This window comes from Pygoscelis adeliae, unplaced genomic scaffold, assembly GCF_000699105.1.
Source record: "Pygoscelis adeliae isolate BGI_AS28 unplaced genomic scaffold, ASM69910v1 Scaffold554, whole genome shotgun sequence".
Classification (NCBI taxonomy): domain Eukaryota; kingdom Metazoa; phylum Chordata; class Aves; order Sphenisciformes; family Spheniscidae; genus Pygoscelis; species Pygoscelis adeliae.
The window spans coordinates 449,466-458,234 of record NW_008824667.1 but is presented as its reverse complement, the minus strand read 5'-3'; the positions used below and the strand labels follow the sequence as shown (position 1 = coordinate 458,234).

General features: G+C 39.2%; 1 protein-coding gene across 1 annotated transcript in view; it reads left to right on the top strand.

The window, feature by feature from the left end:
- Nucleotides 1–4,923: 4,923 nt before the first annotated feature.
- Nucleotides 4,924–8,769, top strand: part of RYK (receptor-like tyrosine kinase) — a 58,473-nt gene continuing 54,627 nt past the window's right edge. Inside the window, exons 1-2 of the mRNA XM_009322903.1 lie at nt 4,924–4,966; nt 8,460–8,581. Coding sequence (XP_009321178.1) covers nt 4,924–4,966; nt 8,460–8,581 — 165 coding nt within the window. The remainder of the gene's footprint in view (nt 4,967–8,459; nt 8,582–8,769) is intronic.

Sequence of the window (8,769 nt, the reverse complement as noted above, 5' to 3'; positions counted from 1 at the left end):
TGGCTGCCTTTATATCCTACCTATCAGAAAAATGAAGATTTTTCTGTAGGTGAAGGAGAGAAGAATAAGCAGGCAGGCTGTTGAAATGTAATTGTTGCCGTTGTTCAAAGACAAAAGGGTAAGCAGTTGGGTCCTAGGAACAATTAATGTCTTCCTTTTGGTATGGATTGAGTTAAATATTGCCATATGCTTTCACTTCAGCAGGTGCCATCTCCTGGGGGGAAGCTTCTTCCCGTAGAAGGGAAGAAGTCTACTCTGTGACTTTCACAAAGACCTTTCAGTGAGAAAAATCCTGTTGCCTGTGGTGTTGAACTTGCAAATTCTGTTTAACAGCATCAATAAGGTGAATTGTGGGTGATCTGTCAGTGAAGATTCATGAGGATTTAATGAGAGCTCTCAGCTAAGAGTTTTTCCTCCTATGTGCTAGATGTTGGGAAGTTTCTTACTAATATTCCCTGCTAGGGAGTCTTGGTTGGTTTTCAAGGATGCAATCATTGCCTTGAAGTTATGTTGAGTATTTCCTCATATTGAATGCCTTACATATTGTTTTCCATCTCCAGCTTGTGAAAAGTTAACTGCACAGGTAGCAAAGGCATTTGTGTAAATAACCACAGTCCATATGCTCTCTGCTACCCCTGGGCAGAGTTACGTGAGTTTGCAAAGCAACTGTGCTATTTGCAGTGAGGTATCAGTCTCTGGTAGGAGAGATTTTCCATGGAGGTGAGAATGAATTTAATTCTGGGGCCTTGCCAATCAGTGTGTGTTATGTTAACAAGCTAATGTTAAGCAATTCCACGAAGGGTTTGCATGTTTCAGTATGCTTTGGTGATGTGTTAACCTGTGACTTTATTTCTAGTCTGTTTTGCATGGACTTGATACTGTGGCTTTTTTTTTTCCCAAGGTCTATGGTACTGGATTATAAGACACTTCTTTCTAGCAAAGCATAGACTGAAGTTTAGAAAAGTGGGTTGGAGAGCTCTTTGGTGAGATAGATGTGTGTAGGTAATGAAGAAGTTCATGTAGAGGTAGGAAGTTGCCCCCCAAAATGGGGGATTCTTTTCTCTTGGTTTTTTCCTAAGTGTCATGTGGATGGTGAGCGGAAGGACTATTCAACAGCCAGGGAAGAAATGTTTGTAAGCAAAAGGTAGAAAGTGTGTTAGTGAGTATTGATGGATTTGTGACTGCTGATTTGTCTTTCAAACTTGACACTGAACAATGTCCTTTGATGTTCTCTGGCACCTGTGTTAGAGAGTGAAAAGCTGTTTCTTCATCATCTCCGTGTTACTTAAGATTTAACTTTTTTTTCCTGTGATATTTTTCATCAGTCATCTTTTCCAGAGACTCATGGCCTGTAAGATGTTTAAAAGCAAGTATTTCAGCCTAAATTCCTGACCAACAGCTATAACTGGCAGGCTGTAGCGTTGTGGAAAACTTAAGTAAAAACGCAAGTAGAAGGCTATAATCTGTTACTTGTTTTATTAAAGGAAAGTTCACTTTCATTGTTGTATATACTAGATATGTACAAATAGGATATAAGAAGTTTTTAGTGTATGCGTATATATATTCAGATGCTTAGTATTACATTTCCATTAGTTTGCTATTTTCTAAATTAAATTGATCTGTGTGGATCAGCTTGTATTTGATTTCCTCTTTTTTTAACTCCCAGTTGTAGTTTCAGCCTCGTGTAAGCTGATTGTTGAAGTGAACTAATTAAATACATTCAAACTAAGAAGGCTTGCTCTGGGAAAGTGTTCTTTCTACCCTGAAAAAAAAAAGTTTCAGTAGTCGAGAGCTGATTTTTAATTCTTCAACCACATTTCCTTGGGCTTAGGCTGATGGTATGAAAATAGCAGAATTTTTCCAGCGCGTGTTTGCAGAACCTGTTGCAAAAAAAGGAAAGTTTAGGATTTAAAGTCAGTGTTTCAGACTGATGGTGCACTTCTAATGAAAGGAAAATAGAAGGAGAAAAAAAATCTTTCTTCAACAAGGTAAATTGTCCAGTGCTGGGACAATCCTGTGTGTTTATGGAGTAGGTTGCACAGACTTGGGAAGTGGATGGTCTGAAGGGATGTTGAAGCTTGAGGTTCATATTATTTCATGTAGATGTTCACCCTGGAGCGGAAGCTTCTGGTCTGGCCAGAGGGCTAACCCAGACGAGCTGCTCCGGAGTGGAGGCATCGTTCTCTGGAGAATGTTCTCGTTCATGTAAACCTCTGAACAAATGGAATGTTTATATAAAGATAATAACTTGTTTAACTGTGTAACTCTTCTCAATTAATGTATTTCAGTGGTGGTGAGTCAGGAGCAGGAGTGGCTTGCTTTGTGAGGGCTGTGGTGGTTTGATGTCACACTGCAGAGATTTCTCAGCTGCTTATGAAGAAACACAAATTACAGACCAGTGTATGAAGAAAACGGGCACTAATTTCAGTCATTTCTGTACACAGACAGGAATCTACCAGAAAGTTGGGTAGGCAGCTGGGAGAGCCAATTATGTCAGCTGTCGTTAGCAGATTGCTATTAGACTAGAGCTAATATTCATATTGCAGCAAGCAGTATTTCAGTAAGAGCAATCTCATCTAACTCTTACATTGCACATTCATTCTTGATTTTTAGGCATAATCTTCCAGAATTATGATGATTTGAAGTCTGTAACCTGGGGTAACAGACACCTAAATACTGTTGTTGTCTTTAAGAAGAATGTGTTAATACTAGTGCATGTTGTAGGATAGATTTGATTCATAAGAATAAAATCTAATTTTTCCCATGCTGATAGCAGCTAGTTTCTTTTGTATATTGTGCTTAAAAAGGAAAAAAAAAAGAGTTGAAGCTAGACTGCATTTACACAAGGGCATTTGAAAAGAAGTGTTTTGTTAGGCTGCTAGACTGACATGATCCAATTTTGTCATGAACACAAAGGCTGCTCAGCATCTTTTGCCTTTGGGAATGAAAATAGGCCTCTCCCCTTCCTTTCTGAGCTTCTTCAGATGTTTTGTTATGTTAAACAGTGCAAAGAATGACAGACTTTCTCTATGGTGCTGCTTAAATTTACCTTTTTGTTTGTGTTCAACTTTAATTTATTCTTTCAAGTTTGCACCCAAGGGTGGGAGGTACAAAGATGTAGAAGTTAATAATGAGATTTAGGGGTTGCCTGGGTAAAAGGGTGGCGTTTTTGCCTTGAAATCAAAGCAAAGCATTGGTCTTACTGTTTTCACGTGGGTTGATGTAGGTTAGTCAAGTCCAAGTAATGAGAAACTAGATCCTGCATTGTCTACATATGGACTTGTTTAAGGAGGCTTGCCAAAGCAAAACTGCAGCCTATGTTTTAAAACTGTTCATTGTTGATCGCCAATACACTGCTTAAACCAATAGAAGCATTTCTGAAAAGCTTCTTTTCCTCCTCTGCAGTTTATGTAACCCAACAATTTTTTGGTATTTCTTTGTAGGGTTCTCCACCCCTTTCTTTATGTTTTACTGCTTTGCCTAGAAAATGATTATTGAAGAACTGCCTATTTTCTCTAGCTGTTCATAATGCATCTGTGTTTTTCTTCTAGAGCCACCCATTTTCTCCTTTTATCATTCCAAATATGACATAAAACATTACATACCAATTTGGGTTTGTTCCAGGATGCTGGTCTATTTGCCCTACTTAAAAGTGCAAGGTGGTGAAAGCGTTCAACACCTTAGGAGGAACCCGACATCTTTCAGATTTACATTTTCCCTCCCCCTCTACCAGTCAGTAGGTTTTAGTGTAGTAGTTTAGTAGTTTACTAAGCATTCTTGAAATCTGAAACAATTGGCAAAACAAACCTTGTTTCTATCTTCTTTTCCTCAGCAACCTGCTACATAGGCTAATTACACCTTACGCTGCTCCTGTGTTTGAAAGAGATTTACACATTTTAAAAAAAGTAAAAAATTGAGGTTGTTGGTTTACGCTGTGTATTGACAGTGACTTGATTAATTTGATACCATCTTTCGAAGCTACCTATGCCCAAAGCATGCTTTGAAAAAAAGCATAGACTACCTGGATAAGGTAACTACTATTTCAGTACGAGCTCCATCTAAGTTAGTGCTGTTGCAGTCTTGCCCTCTGTATGGGGTGCTCCTGAGCATCCTCACTAATTCAGGGAGTTAAACTGACTGAGGAGTGTTCCCCCACTTTTTTTCTCCCCACCTAGTGCTAGCTTGCTCCTTGAACTTGGCTTGCTGAAGGTTTAAATAAGGAACATTGCAAGGCAGGTGTAAATATGCACGTCTGAAGAAAAAAGGTGAAATGCAGAATTAAAGCAATTCTGAGTTAGACTTAAACTGTCATGGTAATGAAGCCTAAAGTGTTTTCTGTGAACTCCTTAACCATTTTTAATGTCTGCTCCAGAGAGAGTTAATAATAGCACTTGATCAGTCTGGAAATCTAAGCAATGAGGAGGCACCACTTCGCTGTGTGTGTAAAAAGGTGCGTAGATAACAAGGAACAAAGTATCTGATTGAATAGAGGTAGCTTACTACCAGTATTCACTGAACATAACTGAACCTGTTTGACATTTCACCGAGGCTGATCATTGTCCTCTTGATCTGAACTTGTGGGAAGAGAGGCGTTGGATGTGACCTGCCCAGCGTGTTTGCAGTGGCATCCTTGTCCTCTGTCTTCAGCAGTGCAGGGCTGTTGGAGCCTGGCAGGCTGTGCCGTGGTTTTTCTTGGTGAGAATTTAACCTGTGCAACCCATGTGGCATTGAGAAAAGCATACCTTATCTTGGCTAAAATCTACCAACCGTAGAAGTCTGGAGTCCACCCGCCGTGGAGCTCGTGAGCACACACGGTGCTGCAGCATCGCCCAGCCAATTTCTCTGGGTATAGGGAAATTTTCTCTTCCTCTAAGCAGAAGAGTCACAAAACAGAGGAAGCCCAGGAATGCAGTGACCGAAGCGATGGCAGCCTGCATCAAGAATACTCAGATCACGCAACTGACCGGTGAGCTACGGCTCTGGCTTCCACCGCTGTTTGCTGCAGTGCCCTGTGTCATTCCTTAGCTGACGCTGTGTGGCTCCCGGCATTGCTGGTAGTCGGCACCTGGGCTCCTTTGTGTCGGGCAGAACACACCTTCCTGCCTGGCTGCCTGCCCGGAGCACAGGAAAGGTGCTTTTTTTGACTGGCAGGTTCAACTGCAATTTTTTATGTGTTTTGCTTGCCTGATTGAGATCAATTATTTAGACAAGGTGCTTCAGGAATTCAGGATTGAGGTGGGGGAGGCAGCAAAGGGATGAAAAATTAGGGATGGAAGGATAGCCCGGAAGCAAAACTATATGGTGGCGGATTAGAGGTAGGGAGATGGGAGCTTGCTTGTCTGGTGTGGACACAGGTTCTTAGCTGTGCATGGCAAATTGAATTTTGTCTGTAGTTCGCTGATGGGAAAAGATGTGCTATAGAATAAATGTTTTAATTGTTGATAAACTAAAAAGGAAAAAATACCATGCAGTATTGAAACACTGACATTTCCCCAAGTATGTATCTATCAGTTTCCAGGGTTTGAGAAAGCATTTATCCAAATTCATAGAAGAAAAAAAAAATCTAATGGGAAGCTGTTGGAAGATACCGCCTGTTAGTTTAGGAAGTTTGTGATCCACAAACACTAGAAGCACGGAGGATCTACTGGCAAAGTGTCACTGTGTATTTACTTCTGTTTTATATTCTTTCCTAGGCATTTTCTGTAGACCCCTGATAGAAATAGGATACTAAGCCAGGCAATCTTCTGCCTTTTTTATGAGTTAAGAGCTGTACTACAAAACCTCTTAAATTATTTTTATATGCCAGTCTTTTAATGAGAGCATAATTTTTTGAAGCAATGAAACTTGACATTGATTCTCATGCTGCTCTTACATGATGCTGTTGAAATTCATATAATTAGTATCACCTGTTAGTGTGTAGCTTTTTATGGCAGTACAGGCATTAAAACATTAGTGGGCTATATAATCAAAGTACTCAGTGTTGTACCACTATTAAAGCTTAAAGATTTGATTGATCTTCTGTAGGGTAATTTGGTTTTGTACACCTTTTAGACATTGCACATCAAGATATTTATACTTGACAGCTTCAATTAGGATTGCCTCTTACATTACTTTCATAAAGGCCAGTTTTTATAACACAGGCAATTTTATTGCTGTGTACCTATTTGATTTCTATGACCAGTTTCTCTACAAAGTTTATATTACATCAAGGATTAGCACCTTGAAAATCTCACGGTGTTACAAGTTCTGAAATCCTGTTTTTGTGAACCCCTAATCGCTGGTGTGATCATTTATCAGCAAGTGAAGGTTTTGTTTATTCCAAAAGCACTTTCATTGCTCCAATTTCATTGTTTCACTTGCTAATCCTTTTGTCCTCCTAATTTTTTTTTTAAGAACTTGTACTTGCTGGATTTGATATGAATACTTTTTTTTAGTAATTTTATGCCCGTAAAGCTTCCCATCTTCTTGATTGGATCTAATGGCAAGTGTCTGATAGTTGTGAGCTATTCTCCACACTCCTTCCATGTTTTCTAAATCTGAGGTAGATTTCATGTATGAACATGTACACATGTAAAAATTAACTGGGCAAGCTATTTTGGAAGTTTGCTGTTTCTTTTATGTATTTTCAAAGTTTTATTTTGTTTCAAGGTGTGTGTGTGCTTCCCCCTCCTCCCTGTTTTACTGATGGATATGCTTTTGCATTTGCCATTTATTATTGAGTGGAAATATGGACAAATTGGAGAAGAAAGGTTTAACTTTTTTATATACTGTCTCAGGCTGATTACGTTCAGCACTTAAGGCATCACCTGCATCTTTTTCGGTTCAAGATCTTGTCTGAGAGTATTTCTCCCTGGGACTACTCTGTTCTGTTGATTCTTTTCATGCATCCAGTCTCTAGGGTTCTCCCCCTTGCCACCCCCAAGTATCTATGATTATATACTCTTGAGTTTTGATTAAGTTTCAGGACACTAATGAGCCAGCAGGGAGTAAAAGTGGTTAGCAGCAATAAGAATGAAGAGGAATGTCTTGGCTGTATTTCTGTATCTTGTGAAAAGAAGGTGGATTAAATCAAGTTCTGGAATAAGAGAATGCTTATCACTTTGTACTGATCTGTGCCCAGTTTTTGCACTAAATAGGAGGAATTATTTCTCTCAAGCTAGTTCTCCCTTTTTTCAAATGCAGCTTGTCTACACAGTTCGTTATCTTTGATTTTTTTTTTTCTTAAAAAAAAAAAACAACCAGCAACACCCTTTCATGATTCCCTAGATTCTTGGAATAACTTCAAGATGCCTTAAATGCTGTCATCTTGGAGTCACAGCCTCTCCAGTTTTCTTGACTTTCTAGCCATAATAAAAATAACTATTATTTACGCTCCCAATTGTACTGTGAATACTTTAATTGAACCCAGTTCCCTCTGTGTAGATCATGCTTGGAGCATGCACCTGTGTCTGATTTGCCCCGTTGTTCTTTTAGCATGTCAATATATTGCTGAGCCTGGATAGTGTTTAACTGGGAGCAATGGAGGAAAAGCTGTATGAGACAAGACAAAATGGTACTGATTACAAATACAGTATGGTTTTGTCCTGAGGATATGGAGCTGGGATTAATTTTACAGCTGTATGGAAGGGAGTTAACTTGTAGTGCTTATTTTACCACTAATTGCTAATGACACCCAGGGCAAGCTGTAGGGTCCTACTCTGTATTCAGTGTGACCTTGGAATGTGTGCTGCAAAAGATAATGGCAGCTTCAGTATTTTTAATATCATAAGTATTTCATATCAGGAGTATGCATCTACTTAGGGAAATGCATCTTAGTGCTCTGTAGTAAATAGTTTTGTGGGTCTTTCAATTATCTAGGCTTATTTAAAAGTCCAGAAAGCAAAGGGTAGACAAAAAATATTAGTATTACTTGGTATACAAATGTCATTCCTCCTCTCATTATGTGCTTTGTGTTATGATCTGATTACCTTGACATTAATTTCTTAGTGCTTATGTGTCTCAGCTCAAGAAATGAGCTATTCCAGGAAGAATTACCTGCAGTTAATGAGCTGATAATCCAAAGCAGTTTATTTTGAGTGTACACAGTTGTAAATAAGAGCAGAACTGGACCTGTGATTTCCAGAAGCAGACAGGAGTACATTCAAGAAAGTCTGTAATGATTCTTTTGGAGGATTGTATGACAAGTCATGTTTCCTTCCATTACATTCCAACTTTTACCTGTTTATTAGGCTGCGGCATCTCTCTGAAATTGTTGTTTTGTAAGAATTTGAAGCAGTCTTGTTAATGCTGACATGCATGAGCATTAATCTCCAAACCCACAATTGAATTTATGGACTTGAGGAAGTATTTGCTTAAACGTTCAAATACAAGTGGAGCTGGTGGTACTGGGAGTTGTTTGTTCTGGTGTGTTACTGCTGGTCCTGTTCCTCCCCGACTTACTCTCTTCTGTCTCATTACAGGTCTTGATGCAGAGTTGTCTTATGTGAGGAATGATGTGGTTAATTACTATGCATTGTCCTTCAATCTCTTAATACCCAGCGAGACCAACAATCTTCACTTCAGCTGGCATGCTAAATCCAAGGTAAGCAGGCATAACTTCTGTGTTTGAGTACTTGATACATGATCTGTATTGCTTGGTGAATACCCACTATTACAATTGAATGTTTTTTTTTTTTCTTTGCAAAAATTAGCATATGTTAAGTGCAAAAGTTCTCTCCCTCCCCAGGTGGGATGCGGGAGAGAATCGGAAGACGACACGTGAGAGACCTA